This window comes from Erigeron canadensis, chromosome 3, assembly GCF_010389155.1.
Source record: "Erigeron canadensis isolate Cc75 chromosome 3, C_canadensis_v1, whole genome shotgun sequence".
NCBI classification, from domain to species: domain Eukaryota; kingdom Viridiplantae; phylum Streptophyta; class Magnoliopsida; order Asterales; family Asteraceae; genus Erigeron; species Erigeron canadensis.
Window position 1 is genome coordinate 28,800,095 of NC_057763.1, and position 24,617 is coordinate 28,824,711.

Sequence of the window (24,617 nt, forward strand, 5' to 3'; positions counted from 1 at the left end):
TATTAAAAAGCGTAAAAATATTTTGGACAAACTAGAAGGTACCCGCGCAATGCGGCGGTAGTGGTGGTGACGACGATCTGATGGTGATGGTGGCGGCGGCAGGTGCTGACACAATTGGTGATGGTGGTGGTGTCGAGCGGTATATGTTGATGTAAATGATGTAAGAATGGTAGTGAAAATGTTTTAAAAGATAATGGTTGGTGATGTAAGTGAATTCATTAAAGACATTAGGGTTATTTAACATATATTTTTAACTTTTCAACACACATTAGAATTTTTATAAGATAGTAAAATAAAGATTTTGCACAAAGGATAACTTTTTGTATGTTTGTTTGTTGTTGTAAAGTATGGTAATTATCTAAGGTTGTGTTTGATAACACGGAATGATCTAGTGCTGAATGATTCTAAAACCTGAATGGTTTAAAGACTCTGAATGAACTTGGTTCTGAATGAAAATAGTATGTTTGATTTCTGTTTTGAATGTGTATTTTAAATAATAAAAAATTACTATTTTAACCTTTTATATAGATACTACGAGAAATTTTTTGATAAATCAAACCTAACCTAATTTTCATTTTTAGTTGTACACATTGCATATAAAAAATATAAAGAGAAAAAAACATTAAATTTAATAAACATATTAAAACATTTAAAAGAAATAAAAAATGTTCATATGTTTCAATGGCCAAAAAATGTCATGAACTCATCATCATATGTTTCTTTATTACAACTTTTATGTCAATAGGCTATCATGAAGAAAAACGTAAACAATCTATTTTTCCAAGTGAAATGGTCTAAAAAGTTGCTTTGAACTCGTTGTATACTTGTATAGCATAATTTGTGGCCATAAATCTCAAGGTCCTTCCCACTGTAAGCTACCAAAGAAATTGTTTACATTGGCCTTAATTTGCTGCCACGTTTAGAGTCGGCCAACAGTCTATTCTTCAAGTAGGTTGATGTCAGGCTAATTGATGGAAGTCAATGGTCCAACAAAGTATGTAAATATCCTTAAAATAATCTAAACCAAGTCCTTTGTTATAAGGCTAACTCACATGCATTAGCAAGAAAGTCGTTGAAAATCGGGAGTTTGGACTTTGGAGGTGATCATTGCCGGTTAACTTTTAGCAAGTCAAAATGCCGTTTTTGGCCAAAAACAGGACGGGTAAACTTAAATTTATCCAAAAAAAAAAAAAAGAAAAGAAAAAAAAAAAAGTACATCGGTACCTTTTATTTGAAGTTTGAGATAATTGATAGGCTAAGATGAATACCTTTTAATTATTCGTATGCCATCTTTTTTTCAGCGGTAAACGTAATCTAAGGTATTGTACTGTATAATCGTGAAACATATCATGTGGTGTACAAGTACAACTAACAAAAATGTGATAAACATATCACATTACTTAATTAAATCTTTTTAAATAACAATCTCAAATTTTTAAAATAACTACGTTATCTCAATTTAGATAAATTACCTCTGTATTATTAACCACACTATCGGTGCCGCCACTACCATACAACCGCCGTATTATGCGGGCATGAGTCTATATCATCACATAAAGGGTGTAGAAAAGTTTTCTTCTTAAGTTCCATAGATCGAATGTAGCTAGTGAAACAGAGGACATTACATAGTCGGCAAACAAATGACTAAGCATTGCATCATCACTTCAAATTCTAACATAAAAAACTTACCACACCAACTTTCCTACTAATTGTATGCGTTTGACTTTCTAGTTTCAAACATTTGGTTCAGAATTTCAGAGCATGGGACATACTGTATATGTTTTCAAACCTCTTCGTCACATAATTTTCACTAATGTCAAACTTTTAATGCACGTTATGTCAAAATTCTACTTGTATATATATATAACAAAGAACACATACAACCATGAATGTATATATCTTTAATTACATTTATCAACACTACTTTATATGATATAAAATGATAATCGTGATGAAATCCCATTGTTTTGCATTTGTTTCTTCGCATATGCTTTTTGCTATACTCTACATCATATTAGTTGCCAATATTATACAAGTGGAGGGAGTTCGGCTTACTAAACAACACCACTACCCTCCTCCTTCAGATTCAGTTTCTTTCTTGTCTCAACTTTACTCTGGGCCAAGTCGTCGTGGAGGTGGCCATTAATGAGTCGTTGAAGCGTCTTTAATAATTTTCTTTTAATTAATTAATCTCCCTGTTCCACTAGGAGTGTCATGTTTTTTTCAAAATCTTTATTTTTTAACTTTGACTTTGAATAACTTTGTTTGTGTTATATATAATACTTAATAAAAGTTGTATGAATTGATTGAGTTTTAGATATTTTTTCGTTAGATATAAATTTCATTAAGTTTTACTGTATATAACACAAAAAAATACATTTAAAGTCGAAGTTAATATGCAAAAGCTTTGAATATTCAAAATATGACACTTAACACCCTTTGAAATTAGTGTGCCTATCCCGAGTTTGAATGTTGGTAATGCCTTGATTAATTAAAAGGTTTGCTGTCTCATGTATTGAATGAGTATAATGTTACAAAAATTAATTGAACGACATCTCCAAATGTCAGCAAGATATAAGTTTTTGGATTAAGTGATGAATAACTGATAATTATATTTTAGGCTTTTTGGAGGCCAATACGACTATACAAGCTTGATATTAATTTATTTGAATTAACTTTTTTGACCTTATGTCTTTGTATATTCGAAAATCCTTATAAATGGGAAAGCTATAAATTTTTAACCACTACAACGGTTAGTCATCTAAAACATTTCATGTATTATATAATTGTACTCTTGTTGTTAACGGTACACTATTTGTTGTAGATTTATCACACTACCCTTATAAATTGAGTGAATTACGTCCAATGAATTTCTGGAACTTCATTCAATATATACTTTGAAACAAATTGTTTGACCATTTAATTGGCAAATAGAGAGATACAGTGTTGGCTTAAGGTTTTTAGAGGCATTAAGCGAGATCAATTTTAAAGATCTTTTATAAACTTGAATGCCATAATCAATATATCTATATTTGAATTTCTCTAGGAGAGTAATACAACTTTAATTTCTAAGAAAAGTGTTGATTGTTGTTCATAGACAAAGGAAATGTTTTCAAGCACTAACTATAAAAATTATTAACCTTTAGGAAAAATCTTGTTGTAATCGTGTAGTTATAGGCTAAACTATTGAAAATTTGGGGACCTTTGTTATTAGTGGCCCTTAGGCCCATACCTAAACCCATAAAACTATTAAGCCGGCTTTGTTCAGATACTATCTATAATCTTATAAGTTCAAATCAAACCGTACAAATACATTAGAGATGCTGTTCAAAGTAAATAAGAATAATTTAATTGATTTGTAATGTGTTATATATAGCTTATAAGTGGTGATTCATTCATATGTTTTCTTCCTGATCCATTTCATGTTAACTCTAATTAGTTAGTTATAAAAAGGCCTAAAGCAATGTAGTTTCCCGGCAACCGACCGCACCGGCTAGTAACCTTCGTTACTGTGAGCATTTGGTACTCTCCGTTTACTAAAAGAATGTTAACTGTAGTTGCTTCCATTACAAGTTTTTTCATTAAATTATTTTTCTCGGTTACTAATTTTGGTTATATTGTTTTTCCTGAATCAGAAACCATGCTAATTACACCCCACAAAGATCCCTTTGAAGATATTTGTCATGAACATAATTGCTAAAGCCTGTTGATTGGTGGGAATTCCATCAAGGCGCTAGAACCATGTAAATGCATGGGACCTTTACAAAGAACAAAAATAATTATGTCTTCTGTGTCATGAGCTAGCTTAAGAGGCTACTCAATACCAGAGACTCATTACTCAAATACTAGTCCTTGTCAGGATCATATCAACAAAAAATACTCCAAGGACTAATCTCTTCAAAATACACCCAATGCACTCCAAGGATTGGTTTTACTATAATTAGAGGAGTGGGGACCCAGATAATATCGTGGCTCCCCACTAATTTCTTGTAAATTTTTTTAAAGTGTCAATAAAAGTTGTTTTTAATAATAATAATAATAATAATAATAATAATAATAATAATAATAATAATAATAATAATAATACACATGAATATAATAATAATAATAATAATAATAATAATAACAACAATAACAATAACAATAATAATAATAGAAAGTGTATATATTTAGAAACAAAATAAGTTTATTTACTTTAGGGTTATTTTTGAAAATAACGTTAAAGTGCAGGGTAGAAATTGAAGTGCATAATAATTGCATAAAAGACAAATTATGGAAAAAACAAAAGTTCCCAATTTCCTTCGTCTTCTTCATCCAATTTTTCAACCGCCGGAAATCTCTTGCGCCTGAAATTTTGATACATATCAACCAAAATTACCAAAATTACTCAAAAGCTTAAAAACCTAAATAATTTATCCCAATTAAAAAGAATAAAAATAAATAAATAACGTGATTTACATTCGTCCCTGCAAGATCGAGAGCGCCGGACGAACAAGGGACGAGTCCCACCCAATGGTGCGGACTCGTCCCTCTACACTGGACGAAGCCAGAGATGAGCCCATTGGGTAGCCTCTAACTGTCTTTTGAAACCTATTATTCAATGATAAATAATTGTGTTAGCGATAATTATGTAAACTTCACGTCTTGTAAAAAATTGTGTTAGCAATAGTGAAAATGAATAATGACATCCAAATGAACAATATATACATTCAATACATGATAAAGATTTTACCACCTTTAAAAGATATGGTGTTACCACAAGAAGGAAAATCTCCGGAGTTAAACTTAAACCCAAATCTCAGTACTCAGAGGAAACAACTGCTGGAACCACGTTAGTGTGACCGTCACTGATCATGTATCATTCATGATATGATAATTGACGATAACTGAAATTCCAATGTCTAGTAAATATATAATGGGCGTATTTACTCTTAGAGACGTAGTATAGGGTTTCCCATTAGGTGATTGTAACTAAGAGGACTAATTGTGCACACATTAAACACCAAAGGGGTCTTAAGTGTAAATACTCTCCTTATATATAGAGAGTCATTAACCCTAAGTTAAGGTTAATCCATGCACACATAATACCCTAATTTTCGTATGTGTATTCCTCTCTAATTCGTGCATCATGTTCCAGCCGAATTTATCATCCCATTATTACTCAATCACCTTGTTATGGGAACCCGAAATCAATAGCAATTATGCTTTATGCTCTTACAGGTTTCACAGGACGATTGAGGATGTTTTATCACTCGAATCGAATCATGTTTATTCCAACATGTGGTATCAGAGACTCGTTACGAACTATCAGTCATGATTTGGTTCGAATTTGATGAATTTCGCGATCTAAAAAACTGCAGAAGACGAACTTCGTGTTGACGTCACACGAACTTCGTGCTGACATCATCACGGACTAAAGCCCACTTCACGCTGATGTCATCTTCGTGCTGACGTCATCTTCATGCTGACGTCATCATGGCTTCTTCTAATATTCGCGCTTACGTCATCTTCGCGCTTATGTCACCTTCGCGCTTACGTCATCTTTGCGCTTTTGTCACCTTCGCACTTACGTCATCACACGAACTTCAACTTAATTTCATACACGAATTAGCTACAAACTCGTGCTTACGTCATCGCGAGTTTATGACACCTTCGTGCTGACATCATCACGACTTTATGATATCCTCGTGTTTACGTGCTCACGACTTACATGATGTTTACGTGCCTATGTCATCACGACTTACTGATGTCCTTGTGCTTACATTATCATGAACTATTAGATGACTTCGTGCTTATGTTATCATGAGTTATTACTTAAGTTCGTATTATACTGAAGATGATTTTAGCTAATGAATGAGTTCGTGCTTACTATTTTACCCTATAATTTTGTGGCTAAATTTGTCTTTAATTTTTCAAATATAATTTTTTCTAAGATCCCAGCCAGGGGCTCTGCCCCTTGGACCCCGCCAGGAGCTGCCGCCCCTTGGACCCCGCTTCCAGGGGTGCTACCCCCGGACCCCCGTAATGTGTGGGGGCTTCGCACTAATCTACAAGGTTTCATCATTTGTGCCCAAAGGTCAAATGTGATTCTCATGGTGCTATCGTTCTTTTCTTTTTGCATAATGAACACTAAGTATATTGATTCTGTGCAAAGGTGATTTAATATATTTTGTGTGCTTAAAGGAACATTTTCATGCATAATACACACGATTCTTGATTTTGTGCCCAAAGGTCAAAAGATAAGTGTTGTGTTGTATGACCCTAATGCTCATTTGTACTTAGATATTAGTTACTTCCGCCCAAAGGTGATGTAAATTCTAAGTAGAGCCTTATGTTAACTTATTGTTTTGGTGTTTACAATAGGTTTACTTATCACTAGCTTCATTAGTATAATGGTCTTAGTCTCATTACTTTTAGGAACATTACTTTAGTCTCTTACGTATTTTAGGCATTACTTTAGTTCCATTATGTTTAGAGACATTACTTAGTCTGCCTTAGTTATCTGATTATGTCATTACGAGGAACATTATTATTAGCCCTTACTTATTTTAGGCATTACTCTAGTTCCATTACTATTAGACATTAGTTGGTTTGCCTTAGATAACTAATTATGTCACTATAATCTTATTGCCCTTAGTTTTAGGGATTAATTTAATAATCTTCTATTACTTGTATCATAAATTGATATCATCCTTATTTCCACTGTAGTACCTAACTTAGGCATTAAGCCACTTATTGATGCAAACTTTGCTTTCTGAAAGGATTAATTACCTCTAACTCTGAAGATGCTAGACCTTGACTATGTCATTCGCCATAATGAACTTACTGCTATTACTGCTAACTTTTCCGCAGCTCAGAAAGCGAATTTTAAGAAAGTGGGATAGGGCGAATCACTTGTCACTAATGATGGTCAAGAATTTCATCACAGTATCTGAGGGAATGTGTAAAGCGTATGCAAGTAGCTTAAGAACAAAGGAAATAACAGTGTTTGTGAACACATAATGAAGGTGACTGACATGACTCATAAGCTTTAGAGTCCTAAAATGGAAGTCTTTGACAATTTTCTTGTGCATTTTCTAATGACCTCATTGCATGCTCATTTTGACACCTTCAAAATTAACTTTAGCGCTATGAAGGATAAATGGTCAATGAATGAACTAAATGCAATGTGTATGTAGGAAAATGTTCGTCTTAAGTTGGGCCAACCTAAAGTGTTCACCTTACTATCATTGCTAATTCCATTAAGAGGAAAGATATGATAGTAATAAGACTACAATTACTGTTTAAAAGGATAATCATGGTGCTACTGCCTCTAGCTTTAACTCATTGACGAGCAATCCTAATTGCGAATTCTCATTGTGCCCAGATTGCCCTAAAATCAAGGAGTAGCTAGCTTATAAAGGTAACTTATTTCATGTAATATCTTATTTATTTATGTTTGATGTACTTATTAATACATGTGTGAGTGATTCTAGTTCTATGATTCATGTTATCAACTCTATAAGGGAGTTCCATACAATCTAGAAGCTATCAAATGACCAAAGAAAGCTTAGAGTTGGAAGGGTTGATCTCTTATATGTCGAAACTATGGAGACTTATGATTTACATATAAACACTTGAAAGTGTATTAGACTAGTGGATACCTTATGTGTACCGAGAATTTTTTGGAACCTTGTATCTATTTCTCTAGTTTAAGACCTTGAAAGTTATGTAATAATTCATGGTTACGACGAGATTGTCATTACTCATAATAATGAATTTCTTGGTCATAGTTTCTTTGATGGATTCTTGTGTAAGTTAGAACTAGATCATAATTTCTCACAGTCTTTGTTGTCTCCTAATATTGATGACATAACTAAAACAAAGACAAAATCAGCTAAATAATTAGAGAATTCCTCCATAATGTGGCATAAACATCTTGGTCACATTTCACAAGTTTGCATGATACGACTCATAAAGGATGGAATATTACATTCTCTTGACTTTTGTGATTTTGAAACATGTATTTAATGGCTTAAGGGATTAAGAAAGGAGCCATTAGAAGTTCCAACTTGTTGGAAATAATTCACTCTGATGTTAGTGGCCCCTATCCCGCATCCATGCATCATTTATTAGAATCATTAACGATTATTCACATTATATGCACCTATATCTGATGTGAACCCTTAGAGACTTTTATTGATCTTAAAGTTTTGTTTTTTAAACTAACTTGATCATAAAATAAAAGTTGTGAGATCAGATAGAGGAGGTGAGTATTAAGGTTGACATACTGATATTAGTCAAGCTCATGGTCCTTTACATAAACTTTGTAAGGAACATGGCATAAGTAACCAATATACCATGTTTGGTTCTCCTCAACAAAATTTTATGTTGCAAAAAGGAGAAATAGAACCTTAATGGACATGGTGAAAAGTATGTTTGTCAACACTAACTTACCTACTTTCCTTTAGACTGAGGCCTTACGCACAACTGTTCATATACCCAATAAGAGTTCCATTAGAATCTGTCCTTAAGACTCCTGAACAGAAAGGAAACTGAGTCTAAAATATATGAACATATAAGGCTGTTCTGCCAAAGCATAACTCTATATCCCTAACTTAAAGAAACTGAATCTTAAATCCCTTACCTGTTTCTTTATCAGTTATTAGTTTTATTGTCTTTCCTACTCTACTAGCATTATTGACACACAGTATGTCACATTTCATGAGAACTAAGAGATCAGTGGGAGCACGACAAATCATAACTTAAGATTTGTAGGAAGTACAAGAAGCTGGGGGAACCACTCGTCGGTTATTATTACTTCTCCGATAACTCCTCTTGTACCCAACACTTCCACTGATATCACTTATCTACTTTCTCCTAATCAAAATCAAAAACCTAATCCTCCTAATCAGGATACTACTAATGTTAAAGCATCTTATTAGTAATGCTAAAGCATTTTCCTTACTGAACCTGAAAATCAACTCAGGAGATTATCTAGGTCACACAAGACCATAACTTTGATGATTTCATAACTTAAGTTGAGGACATTGGAAAACTTACTGATCCTACCTCTTATTAAGAAGCCATTAATAGCGATCATGCCACTTAGTGGAATGAAGTCATAATTTGAGAGCTTAATTCCATATAGCATAATGCCGTTTGGGACTTGGTTGAATTTCTTGAAGAATCCAAATCTATAAGTTGTAAGTGGATCTTCAAGACCAAATTAGACCCGAATGGAAACATCACAAGGTCATAACCATTTGCGAAGGGCTTTACTCAAAAGGAAGGAATCGATTATCAAGAGACCTTATCTCCTATCTCATAAAGATTCCTTAAGGATCATCATGGCATTCGTATCTTATTATGATTTAGAGTTACATTAGATGGATGTCAAGACCATTTTCCAGAATGGAAACTTGCAATAAGACGAATACATGTGAACCTAAAGTTCCATAAGGTAAAGTGCACATGATCTGCAAGTTGAATAAGTCCATATACAGGTTGAAGCAAGCATCACTAAAATGGTACGTTAAGTTTAATGAAGTCATAAGAGGACAAGACTTCCTAAGAAAATCAAATGGATTAATGCACCTATCTCAAGATCAGTGGGAGTAAATTTACAATCCTTGTTTTGCACGTGGATGATATACTTGCAAGTAACAACTTGGATATGTTGCATGAGTCGAAGCATTTATTTTTTGCATAATGTCGACATGAAAATCTTGATGATGCCTCTTATGTCATAGGTATCGAAATATATCAGGATAGGCGTAATGATGTTCTGTTTCTTTCTCAAAAGACTTATGCTGAACACATCTTAGAATGTCATAACATACAACACTACACACCCACTATAGATCTATTAGTAAAAGGAGACGTATGTGATTGTTTCCGAAGTCTGAACATTGAGATTAATAAGTAGCAAATGAGGATGATACCTTACTTATAAGTAGTTAAGAGCATCACGTACGCCCAGGTCCGTACTCGTTCAGATATCGCTTACATTACGGTATGCTTGGGAGTTAACTATTTAATCCCATAATAGCACACTGAAAAGCGGCAAAAAGGTTCTATGATATCTACAAAGGATCAAAGACTAAATACTAAACTTATAGAAGAGGTGACAACTTAGAAGTAGTGGGGTGTTCTAATTCCAATAAGAAATTTACTTCTGAATGTATATTTATGATTAGCTGGCAAACCTATCTTTTGACAGAGTCATAAGTAGAAACTGACTACAACGTCTACCATGATGTCTAAACGTTCATAATTTCATGTTATGGGATGTTGTTAAAGAACCTGGTCAGTGGACTCAAAGTCGTCAACTTTATTATTAGACCATTGAAGTTTTACTGTGATAATTCAGCTACCGTAATTTTTTGAACGGTAACAGTTCAACTGGCGCTGAGATGTATCTCAATACAAAGTTTTTGTTTTACGTGAACGGATTGAGGAAAATGTTCTTTGTATTGAGTACATAAGTACATATAAATATGCTAATGGATCCAATGACCGAAGGTCTTTCTCCTAAAATCTTCGTAGGACACGTGTCGAAGATGAGGCTTACTTAAAGACATATTATGATAGCATGTTGTACTTATTGGTCATTATTATTATGTTAATGAAAAATTTTTCCTCCTTATTCAGATTTTGTTTGTCTATTAGTTACATTTCGAGCTCATAACAGTGTAAAGACATTACATAACAAAATTTGTCTTAGTCAATTGATCATTACTTATTAGTTTTAAATTTGAGTCATTGTTTGACTAGTGGGGATCCTGAGTTGATGTTCTTCTCTACGACTGTACTTATTGGCCATGATTTCGGTTTAAAACAAAAAGAGTATTATCCCGGCCGGACTTAGTAAATACTCATAGATAAATGATCGCTTGGTCAAGTGGGAGAATGTTGGAACCACGTTAGTGTGACCGTCACTGATCATGTATCATTCATGATATGATAATTGACGATAACTGAAATCCCTATTAGGTGATTGTAACTAAGAGGACTAATTGTGCACATGTTAAACACTAAAGGGGTCTTAAGTGTAAATACTCCCCTTATATATAGAGAGTCATTAACCCTAATTTGTGCATCATGTTCCAGCCGAATTTATCATCCCATTATTACTCAATCACCTTGTTATGGGAACCCGAAATCAATAGAAATTATGCTTTATGCTATTACAGGTTTCACAAGACGATTGAGAATGTTTTATCACTCGAATCGAATCATGTTTATTCCAACAACCCCATTTGAAAGCACCCCATTTGAAAGCAAATGGCTTCATAGACACAAGGCATGGCCTTATTCCTCTTTACAATTAACTGCAATTATATTTTTCCTATATTACGTGTTAAATAGAAACGTTAATACGTCCCCTTACAATATTCATAAAAAAGATCTCAATTTTCTTTAACAAAACGGTGATCATAAAAAATGTTGATATTGTCGTGTCAAAATGGATGAAGTACAAAAAGAGCTAAAAGATAAGAAAAAGGCCGTGAGTAGAAAAGCATTAGAGGAAGTAACAGGGCATATTACTCAATTGGCCGTTAGGAACATCAAGCATCAAGTGACAGAGACAATTTTATATGAGACTGTACGTACGAACAAAAATAATTGTCCACAAGTGATTTTGTAGAAGTACTTTCTAGATAATTATTGAGTAGTAAATTTTCTTAATGAAGTTAACTGAGATATCTTAGAAATAAATCGGAAGAATCCTCATAATCCCTAGATTCATTGCAAATGAGCCTTTAAATTACTTGTCTATAACGTTATAACCCCTACATGTATGAGGCTCGAAGCAAGTTTCAAACTTGCGCTATAGAGGAGGTGATATTAGTACCATAATATCTGATAAAATTACTATCTATAATACCTTATAAAGCAAACTAGATTTCTCCCTTAACTTAATTAAGAACCTGATAAGACAAAAATGCCCTTAAATAATCTTCTTGTTAAGCACCCTCTCACGTGATATACCAACTATGCCCTTCAACTATTTTCGTCTCTAGCAAAGTAAAACCCTATCAACGCCACCACCAGATTGTCTTCCCCACCACCGCCGCATTACGCGGGTACCATGCTCGTATAATATAATACTTATAGCATGGTGTATAAACATATAATGCATGGTTGTAGTAAGTTAATAAACTTACATGGTACTAATATCAATTCGAAAGAGCTTAGCATGTAGGACCCATTCGGCGGTGATGGTCCCAATTGATCAATGATCAACGGGGTTTCTCTAAAGTTCTGGGCCGTATCTTAAACATGTGGGTTAATAAACTTACATGGTAGTAATATCAATTCGAAAGAGCTTAGCATGTAGGACCCATGGCATCTGCGGTGATGGTCCCAATTGATCAATGGGGTTTCTCAAAAGTTCTGGGCCCTATCTTAAATAATTGTATAGTTTAGGAGTAAAAGTAGGATATTATTTTGTTCTAAATACAAAAATATCTTTAGTGATATAGCATTAATATTAACCACCTCTTCTCATGCTCTAGTTAGTAATCGATTACTAGTAATTCTTTTTTTCATCTAAAGAATTACTAATTAACTAATAGTTCTCGTTGTATATTTGTGTTGAATGAATACTGGAGAAGGTCAAGTTGGAGAATACCATGATATTTACCAGAAAGGCTGGCTGAATCTTAGCCTAGCTAGCACCATATGCAGGAGACTCAAAAGCCACCAAAACTATGAATGAGGTTTACATATGTAGGTTCTGCAAAAGAAAGTTCTACAATATATGCACAAGCATTAGGAGGTCATCAAAACGCCTACAGAAAAGAAAAAGAGCTAGAAGATACCCAATAATGCAATGAATTACAATCATAACCTATTAGTTCACTCACCAAGGATAATAAAAGAAAATTTGAACACTAGTGTTGCAAGGTTTACCAACAATATTGGAGCAGAAATTGGAGGAGACCTTGGTACGTGGGCAGCCTTATGATGGGGAGGAATCACTGGATTTAGTGAAGTGGATAGGAGGCTGGCTTTCACCTGAATCATCAACCGGCGTCAATTTAACAATCCAATTCGAATTCACTCGACTTGAATCTCAAACTGTAAGTTTAGTACGTAGTGGTTCAAAGGTAAAACAACAAATTTAGCCAGGCCTTACAGTTTCAAATGTGCACAAATTTGTATCTTTACTCGTTTTTTTCTTTAATCCCAACAAAAAAATGGGACGAAATTTTATAGAAATTTACTTACTTTAATAATTATTAGATAAATTGTATTAAAAAGTTGTTCTGAATGGATACAACTGAAGTTAGGTTATCGTCTAATTTGAGTTATTGGGTGATCTAATGACAAATTGATTAACAAGTCGATTTGAAACTAGTGCTCAACCCGTCTAATAAATAGATAGTCTCAAAATATATTAATTAAAGTTAAAAAATTAGAATTCAAGAATATTAAATATATACCGAATAAAATTAAAATACCTAAAAATAAAATATAAAACGATTCAAATAAGACAAAAAGTTGAATAAGTAATGTGTACATATATTCTTATTAAATTGATTCTTGATGACAACTTTTGATTTTCTTTTAGTCAAAGCTAATTCAAGAGTGTTTTTCTTATGCAACGAAAAACTAGAGAGCAAACAGTAATTTCTTTTGCTTTCCATCAAATATAAACGAATTAAAAATTTACACAGTAACCGTATGATTCAAGCAACCATCAATATGACCAATATAATAACTTAATCAATAGGAAAACTAAAGAAGAAACATATGAAAATTAACTCCATATAAATATTGATTCCAGTTTACTCCTTATTTTTCAACTTTAGTTAAATTAAAAGAAAAACAAAAAGTTTACAGTATATAATTTGAAAGATACATACCAATCCATCAACAAAGACCATCTCGAATGTTTTGATTTTCTTCGGGGTTGTTTCACTCCGAAACAATCCATACATGCACAGCACGGAGTCGTAGATGATGGTTAACATGTGTTGGCTTAATTAAGATCTTTAAGATGAACTATTGTGGTCTTATTTTTTGTTGTTGAAGGAGAAGTCATAATGAACCTATAATAGACAAAAAAAACTAAATTAATTAAAATAGATAATAATCTATAATATAACTTAAAAAGGGGTTGGGGTGCACTTGACACCCATAATCTCCCTTCTTTATTCTAATACTACCTCCTTATTAATCATCTATTTTTTTATAATATTTATTTAAAAAATGATCGACCTTTAATAAAAAAATCTTATTATTATTATTATTATTATTATTATTATTATTATTATCTCTATATATACCACTTTGAAAAAACCCTCACATATTTAGAACAAAAAAAAAAACCTACGGCAAAAAAAAAAAAAATACAATTGATTACCAAAAAGTTTTTTTTTTATTTATAGACTTTATTCATATTTAATCATTATTAATATTAATAATATAAATAAAGTCTATAAATAAAAAAAACTTTTTTGGTAATCGATTGTAGATTTTTTTTCTTGGCTGTAGATTTTTTTGGGGGTTCAGTATATGTGAGGGTTTTTTCTAAGTAGTATAATAATAATAATAATAATAATAATAATAATAATAATAATAAGATTTTTTTATTAAATGTCGGTCATTTATTAAATAAATATTATAAAAATAGAGGATTAATAACGATGGAGTATTAGGTTAAAGGAGAGAGATTAAGAGTGTCAAGTGTACCCAACCTTCTCTTTTAGTTATATTATAGATAGATAGATAACTTGGTACAATTAATGCACATATGACATGAATTATGTAGAGGGTAAAGTATATATTTATACATTCTTTAATTTCATTTAAAAAAAAAAAACAATCACAAACAAAGGAGCCCGACTGTTAAGTCTCCATTGAATAAAGATATATCATGCATGCTGGTTGAATATATTATCCACTTCTTAGAACTCGATTTTGACAAGAAAAAAAATGACAAAGAGTGGGTTTCTAGTACATACATTCGTCCAAATGAAACCGCATTTGGTTGTTCCTACTTGAAATCCAAAAGTAAAAATGGCTAGCTAACAACCGAATGAAATAAAAATTACGTATAACGAAAGTTTAGAAGTTAGTTAAATGATCGATAAAATAAAGTTTGGATCGAGCATATCAATTTGCTTCTTTGAGTCGGATATATGTTCCACCTCAATACTGTTGTACGTGTGGTATCTCATGAAAGTCATAATTTCATTAAATTCACTGGTCGATCTATAATGAGATGACAAACGAATCTGAAAAGCCATTTCTTATTTATGATATAATAATTACCTAATTAGTGTGGTTTTCATCTCACTGTTGAAATGTCTATGCATTCTCTCCCACTCGATCAGGCCGGCCGGTTATGTTAATTAAAGATCAAAACCTCGAAATTAAGAAATTTGATCAGCACTTTAAAATGTTTTAATGGGGTTTATATTATTCTAGCTTTTGAGTTTTTAGAAGTTTAATTACAATATATAATAACGCCTACCGACGAATACAGACAACAAAAACACTGTTTCTCGTGGGGACAACAATTGACAGGACCAGATTATCTAAACTTTATATATCCTAGAGCTAGATATATAGAACCAGTAAAATCTGATTTTAAAATATCTTTTATATATCGATCGAGTAAGGCCATCTCATTTTCAATGGGATGCACCCGTGTTTAACAAATTAAATGAAGTCAGAGCATGACTAACGGATGCACTTGGGTTTTATCGATTGAGTAAAGCCATAGGGAGTGAAGGGTGTTTTTGGAACTTTTCTTTTTGCTATCTTAGTGACATGTGGAGTTCTTTTGTTAATGAGTTCCCATAACCCCCTAATTATATAGGTATAATTTGTGGGGTTCCAAGAAAAAGTAAGAAGAAAAGAGACGTCCAAAAAGGAACGGGGAAGAGACTTTTTTTTTTGTGCAAGGAACGCCCCTGAGAACAATGTACAGGAAGTTCTCGGGACGTTATTGATGCTTTTGGGGGGTTCCTTGGAAAGGGACGCCTTGTTCCGTCTAGCCTGAGTTTTTCTAAACAGATATTATATTACTCAACGACAGCTTAGATCTGGTTAAAATAATATAATCTATCTTTGATGCGACATATTCACTAATATTGTATAGTGAGCTGAAATGCAATTAAATATATAATATCTCCCTTTATAAATAAAATTTTAATTTGCTTTGGGTAAGTGCCCACCTATCTGGTTCTTGATACACACTACACACAGATCTCCTTTTTTTTGACGCACACACACATGACACCCAACATAGACGTAAATATATACTTCTCACAAACAGTATGTCACATCTTTGTAAGTTAATTAGGGGTATCGATTTTATCTTGCTTTCTTCGCGTTTTGCTTCTTCTCATGTCTCTAGAAACCAATCCTAGCTCGCTTCATGAATCCCACAAAACCCAATCCCTATCGATCTCTCCTGCTAGCTCATATCCTCCTTCATAAATCTATTTTAACAAATGTACGTGTTCCATAAAATATATTGAAAGTCTCTTAAGTTTACAATATTATGTAATTAAACAACTAACTTAAATTATTTAAATTAAAAAAAAAAAAACAATATAGTACACAGTGAATACCCGGTCGACTTAATTCTTGAACATATAAAATATAAAGGAAGATACTCGTTAAGTTTTCGACACACAGAAAACTTAACACTTTTACAACTTGTGTAAAATTAAAAACACATACTAAGTGAATAACAATATGGAACACACCAACCATCTAATGGTAAGCCTATGTGTTGCCTTATATAGTGATAGTTAGATGGCAACACATGACAACCTATAGATGTTGACACTAGGAAGGTTATCGATCATCTATTGGTGTGTAAGATTGATACACATGCTTCTCTGTCTTCATTCTTGTTTGTTTCCAAATCGGGTATGAGAAAGGAGCTCCAAGGTACCATTTTGGTACAAGGGTCACATGTCTTTGTACTTGTTAATTGACGCGTCTCCTTAAGACCATTCTTCTTGTCTTCAATTTCCTGCCTATATTTGACTTACAAAACTTGGTGATGAGTCATCGAACTTATTTTTAACTCTGAAGATACAAGCCATCATATGACTGAGGAGTCGCTGACACATTCAGCACGAGTCTTCTTAACGAATCCATGACTCAACATATATACACTAACGAATTAACATATGACATATCTTGTGCATCACACATGGCTATTAAGACTAATAGTTTTATTTTAGTTTTTGAACGTCAAATTTGAGCTTAGATACATACTTTTTCATATACCCAACTCCATTTTAAAATAAACACCACTGACTCCATTCTTACAAGCATTTTGTTCGTATATCAAGAGTTAAATTTATATATATATATATATATATATTAGTGTTAATACCTGTACGATGTACGGATTGATTATAATTATACAAATCCGTCACTTATTATTTATGATGATTTTGGTTTGTGAATTTTGAATATATGATTGAAAACCTTTAATTGTATTTTGTTCGAAAGGCTAATATATGCCTAATAATTTAACTCATACATAAAAACACATTAAAATTGAAATGGTGAATATACGTGATATTATTTAGAGACTGTTTTTGTGTGTACATCTATTAGTAATAATGAGTTTTATGATATAAATTAGAAACATTGTTTGAATAGGATTCTTAATCTAGATAGAATTATTGTTTTTAAATATTATATTATAGTTATATTCATATTAGATAAGGATTATTATCACATATTTAAAAACTAACTAAATTTTAATTAATAAACTAAATGACTCATGTCGAGCATGGATTACGCCACATGTCGTAATAAGAAGCCTTCAATCCTGTTTTAGTATATTGGTGTATATATATATATATATATATATCAAGCTATCAAGTCTCTCCAGATACCAATCCATGATGGTTGGTACATATATACACTAGCTATATCATAGAATTAAAATATATACTTAATGTGACTGTGTTTGATAACAACGTAGGAAAAGAGTATATCACCCACATACATTCGACGAAAACTAGATGCCAATGTGTGTTCCTTTATGAGATACATACATAGAATATTATTGCACCAGAAATATAAGGTGAATGGATGAATATGTGGGACCCATATATATATATATATGTATCCTCTGTTTGCAACTAATTAAATATGCTTATGTGTGTGTCAATGGCAATAACTCATAAAAAAGTTTAAAGCAATGCATGTCGACCATCTTCATGATGCACAGAAAGCTTACTATGCGATAAAAAATGTGGGGGATATGTTGCCGTTAATGACCAACAGCAAGCATAAAATTATAAATGATGTGACGATAAATAATGTGACATGTGAAGTCAATATTAACCATAGTTAAAAATAGGGTTAAGTGCACGGAAATGTAATCAACTAAGGCCGAAAAGTTATTGTGTATATGAACTTACAAAATGTTTATTGTATACATGAACAAAATCAGAAACGTTATCGAATACACGATTGACCTTCTATTTCCTTAGTCGGTAAAGTTTTTGAATTCTTAGCTACCTGCTCACGTCAACATGACTTCAGCAATTTTGTCTTATTCTTATTCTTTTTATATTTTATTTGTTTTTTACGATTGTCTATTTTTACAGTTTTTTATTTTTACCACTTAACTTTTAGGTTTTATCACATTAGTCTAATGTTTTATATACAAGTATAATTTACTTTTAAAGTTTTTAATTTTTATCATATAACTTTGGATTTTAACATTAATCATCAACTTTTTAAAAATTTTTTTTCCTACTTTCTCTCTCTTTTTTAAAGCTTTTAACTTATTTGTACCACTTAACTTATTGGCTTTTTAACTTTAGTCTAACTTTTTGTATACAAACTTAATTATAGTTTAGTTTTATAATTTTTAATTTTTATCAATTAACTTTGAGTTTCTAACTTTAATCATCAAATTTTTTTTTCTTTACTTTTTATCTTTTATTTTAAGGTTTCTAACTAAACTATAGTAAATTTTAAGTGTCCAAACTTTTAGGTACTGTTGTATGTATAAATCTTTGCATGACGCAATGTTGATCCTGGACAACATCCCCCAGGGTCAAAAAACTAGTTCTAACTACACACATTCATCATAATTTAGAACCATAAGAATTTTAAAAAAAATTAGATTTTATATCTTGATGATGATGATGTCAAATAAATGAATAACGAACACAATCACTAATGAAAAACGATGTCAAACTACCGCACATATTCCTTTTTCTGTATTTCATCATGAAATCGACAAACAAGTAATTCTTTTTACACCCCGTCGCCGAGAGACGTTGTGGGAGATGTTGGTCGTCCACTGTTACTGTCTTTTGCTTTTTCTTCTCTTTGATATTCATTTTTCTGTATTTCATTATGAAACCGACAAACAAATAATTCTTTTTACACCCCGCCGCTGAGAGATGTTGTGGGAGATGAAAAAAGTTGAAATTGAAAAATCTTGATACAATAAATATTTATTGTAAGTTCATGCACATAATAACTTTTTGGGCATAGTTTATTACATTTTCATGCATTTAACAAGCCCACATCAAGCCTTTAGCCGGTTTCGGTATACAATAAAAAATTAGCAAGGTTCATGTATACAATAAACCTTTTATAAGTTCATGTATACAATATCTTTTCAGTCTTAGTTGATTACATTTCCGTGCACTTAACCCTTAAAAATATTACTGATGAGGTATAATAAAATGGTACTGTAGAATTGATAATTCGTAAGCCGAGGCATACTTGTATCACAAATTTGGTTAAACTTACATTCATGTAAAAAAATTACAACACGTTTAACTGATATAGTAAAGTAAGCTAGCAACCAATACTGTTTTTTATGGGTTTTGGATAAATACTTTGACGGTGCATGAGATAGGTTAAGATATAGACAGTGACCCCCACTAGGACTTACATATACAGGAGCCAAGTAATAATATGAGTGTCCATTTGGTCTCGCGATGTAAGTAGCATACTAACAGATATCCCTAGGATATATATGATGTATATATAGATCGATGTATATATATATATTCATTTCAAGATAGAGCTACTAGTGTTGGATCAACATACATTTTATTCGATCAATGAATACCAAAAAAGATAGAGGTGGTGAAAACCTACATCCGCGTCAAAAAGACTGGTTGAGTCTCGGCGTAGGGCAACGTTATAGTTCAAGTTCAACAACCAACAACACATCCATGAAGTTGTACTTATGTAACTTTTGCAAGAGAAAGTTCTATAGTCCTCAAGCCTTAGGAGGGCATCAAAATGCCCACAGAAGGGAGAAAGAAGCCGCTAGAAATGCTTTCATTGCTAACAACCGATTCATAGATATACATTCCGTTGTTGAGGCACCCATACGAGACATTGATATCAATATTGAAGCCGCAAATGAAGTTATTCGTCCCCCTTTGCAGAATTATGATATGGAGGAGTCTGCGGACTTGAAGTGGATAGGAACTTCGTATTCGAATGTGCAACCAGTTTACGATCCACATACGTTGGATTTAGATCTCAAGTTGTGACTTGGAACCACCAATTTGTGTTACTATGAACTTCATATTCGAATGTCGGATAATGTATCTTACGGTATTTCTCATGAATTTTACATATATTAGTAAGTTTGTGTTATTATGTACGTACATATATAATTTGTGAAGCTTGTTGCAAGGATCTTTTGTTGTGTAAAGAGAAGCGATAATTTAATAGATTATCCAATATTTCATGTATGAAATGTTGGAAATTTCATGTACTAATATCATTTAATGTGTTTAGATAATGTAACATAAAATATTCAAGTTAATAGATTTGTTAAAATGAAATTGAAAAAGTTTTTAACTAAGGTGGGTTTGTTCAATATTGCTAAAAGAATAAACATTAAGTGTGTTTATAAAGAGGAGTGTTGGAGGAATTATAATTCTTTATAAGGGGCTATACCCAAAGTGGGCAAGGAGGGTTTAACAGAACCCTCAACCCGTTTTTGCCTTATTTTTTCTTTTATGTTTCTGTATCTTTTACTTTTCATGTATTGTTTAGTTAATTGTTAATTTACTTGTAATAATTTGTTGTAATTCGAATTTTATTTATACATAAAATCAGAGACGGAGCTAGAATATTCACTATGAGGAGCAAATTTAAAACTAATCACTCACAAATGCATCTACTAAATTATGTAAACTAGAACCTCACTTCAATTTTGTATTTTTAGAAAGACAATTGATATATAAAAAATTTAGGGGTATTACTAGTAATATTCACTAAGGAAACTTTTAAAGAAAAACTGTTTAGTTTCAATTAACAAGTTTAAAATTATGTTTATTCCAAAAATAACAAAAATGTTAGAAGTTCTTTAAATATTGTTGTTACTTTAGTATTTTCCCCAAAATAAAAAGACTTATATATAAAATATAAAGGCTAAAAAGGTTTTCTTTAAAGTAAAAGGGTTAATATAACCACTTCGGTAAACTTTGGAGATTTAAAAGGAAACAATCTAAAAAATAATGGTAACTTTTGCAATATTCACTGTCTTCCTCCCATGTCTCTGCAACAACATATAAACAGACCACCATTAAAACACAAAATGGTCTATCCATTGATTTGTCCATTATTATTTCAATAATAAGCTTTTAAGTGTATAAAACATGTATCCATTATCAGCTATTTAGTTTTTTCAGGTTTTTTTATAGGTAAAACTTAAGTATACTTTAAAATTAAAAAAATAATAGTTAAATTTTACCCAAATTGAAATGGGGGCAGTTGCCCCCAATGCCCCCATGCTAAATCCGTCCCTGCATAAAATGTTGTATCGTTGAATGGTGTTCTACATGAAAGATCGAGTACATATTTATGGTTAGTCTTCATCAAATATTGTATGGTTTATTAAGGTTTTATAACACTTGTTACAGATCACATAATGATAATTTGTTTAATTTGAAATGAAGGATCTCCGTTTACAATTTGTTCTATTATTTATCATACGATTTAGTAATTTGTTTTAATTCTCAATATAAGTTGGGGTGTTCAAACTGTTGAATAGCAATAGTTTGTCACTTTGTTGAACACTTAGTAAAGGGAAATGCAACTTAGGATATGATTTAGCCATACATGCCGCATATAAATGCTCGTCATGCAATTAACTTTTAATAGGAAAATGATTATTTTTTTAAAGCTAAAAATCCTCTTAAAAATTCTAAAGGCTTTTACAGTTTTACACTATACCGATACGAGTATTTTAATGCTAAAGGTCATGACTAGCTATTGGCACAACGTATTCTGTTCTACCCGGCCATCTCCTTTTTTACGTCATATATGTATCAAGTAATTCACCTAGTCGTATACGTAAAGGTCGGAAACATTAATTAGTTTGTATTTTGTGCCACTAAAACTTCTAATTAAGAAATATATATAGGATGTTCAAAAAAAAAAGAAAAGAAATATATAGAGAGAAATAGGATGGAAATCCTCTAAAGTTAAAACCTAACTTTATTGATAAAGTTGGTATCTTAACCATTAAATTAAAATCAAAGGTTAAGATTAAAAAATCATATTTGATCTTGACCTTTGATTTTAATCCAAAGGTCAAAATGTGTTCAACTTTATAAAGTTGAAAACAACTTTAAAGAATATTCTTCCAATGAAATATATACTATATGCAATTAATAAGCTATTTTGGTGTCAATTTGTTGTCCGATGGCAAACATTAAATTAAATTTGCATAAAAAGCACCTTCATTCAAAGGAAAAAAGTGCATTAGCATTTCAATTAGTAATAATAACAATATCTAATCCATGCCAAGATATTAATCCAGTCAAACATATGGTTCAAGTGTATCGGGATGCAAACACTCATAACTTACTTTACTCAATAATAAAGAAACTGCTTTCACTCCATTATTAGCATATCAACTAAATACAATTATCACGTACACTTAGTAAGGGGAGGGAGCCGATCGCGAGTTGGCCGGCGAGATGGAGAGGGTTGGAGCGAGTTCAGAGAGTAGCGGATGCCACTTGTGTGAGCTGGGGTACGAGATGGCGAAGCGAGCTTGTAGCTCGCGGAAGGATGAAGACGAGGTTTAGGCGGGAGGGGGGCAAATTGAAACATATTCAAACGGTCATATGACCGTTAGGGACTGCCAGTGTAACTTTACAGGTTCTAGGGGGCTTAAATGACAAGTCTGTGAAAGTTTTTTTTTATAAATATTTTGTTCTTTTGTTTTTATCTATTATATATATAAGTTAATTTAACAATATAAACCAATTTATTTTCTTATAGTTAAAGTAATTAATATCTAAACCAATTTTAGCATAAGTTTTTTTTTTCAATATTTTTTTTTTTTTTGGCATAATATAAACTTTCTTTTAATTATGTAATGTTTTACTTTTAAAATGTAATGTGTTTTAAATTTTATGTAATGTATTTTGTTATTAATAAAAGATATAAAATAAAAAAGGGTTAGTTATGTAAAATTTATAATGTTAAGGATAAATTATTAAAATGTGAAAAAAATGTTGGAAGTTTCGGATGCCACTAAAAAAAAGGTTGGGGAGTTGAAATGAGGTGGAGTAATTTGATTGGATAAATTTGAGGGTTGAGGAGATGACCCCTCCGGCTCCCTCCCCCTAAGTTGTAGTTTTTGAGGCGAAATTGATAAGTATCCTGCTTTCAATACACCTTACTCGGATCAAGTATCATCTCAAAACTTAATTAAACACTTTTCAAATTCCAATCAAGAGAGATATTGAAGTATAACAATAATTAGAGGATTAATAACAAAGAACATGAATCTTATGATTTCGATCGTGAGGGTACAACTTGATCAGGATGGCATTTTTTTGTTTGTATGTTGTTTCACACTTTCACCTATGTCTGCACTGCTAAGTGAATTTGTAAAACAAGCATATCCAACTTTCACCACGTCGGGCTTTGTCGTTACTGCAGATGTGTGATCAATGTCGTTGAACCGATCAAAATTAAAACTAAATACCAACTTTCATTGATCTCCTTGGTTGATCCATCATCCATTGATTGAATCCTTGACAAGTGGTCCGCCACCACGTTCTCACTTCCTTTCTTGTCTCGAATCTCCAAGTCAAACTCTTGTAGTAGCAACACCCATCGAATTAGCCTTGGTTTTGCATCTTTCTTCTCCATCAAATGCTTAACCGCGCTATGATCTGTGTACACTATGACCTTGCTACCACAAATGTAAGAACGAAACTTGTCAAGTGCATAAACAACAACAAGCAATTCTTTTTCGGTGGTTGTGTAATTCAATTGGGCATCCGATAAAGTTTTGCTTGCATAATAAATCACAACGGGTTTCTTGTCCACCCGTTGTCCCAAAACAGCCCCAATTGCAAAGTCACTTGCATCACACATAATTTCAAAAGGCATGGACCAATTAGGTGATTGCAAAATGGGGGCTTCAACCAATTTGTCTTTCAAAGTTTCGAAAGCTTTTAAACATTCTTCATCAAAAACAAAAGGTACATCTTTTAGTAACAAATTACACAAGGGTTTTGTTATGACACTAAATCCTTTGATGAACCTTCTATAGAACCCGGCATGTCCAAGAAAAGAACGGACACCCTTGACATTGGTTGGAGGGGGTAAAGTAGAAATGACTTTGATTTTGGCTC

The 24,617-nt window shown here is 32.2% G+C and overlaps 1 protein-coding gene across 1 annotated transcript; it reads left to right on the plus strand.

The window, feature by feature from the left end:
• Positions 1–20,026: 20,026 nt before the first annotated feature.
• LOC122590633 (zinc finger protein 7-like) lies at positions 20,027–20,507 on the plus strand. The gene has a single exon (XM_043762812.1). It carries the CDS (start codon positions 20,061–20,063, stop codon positions 20,499–20,501), a length of 441 nt encoding a protein of 146 aa, XP_043618747.1. The 5' UTR covers positions 20,027–20,060; the 3' UTR covers positions 20,502–20,507.
• The last annotated feature ends 4,110 nt before the right edge of the window (positions 20,508–24,617 follow it).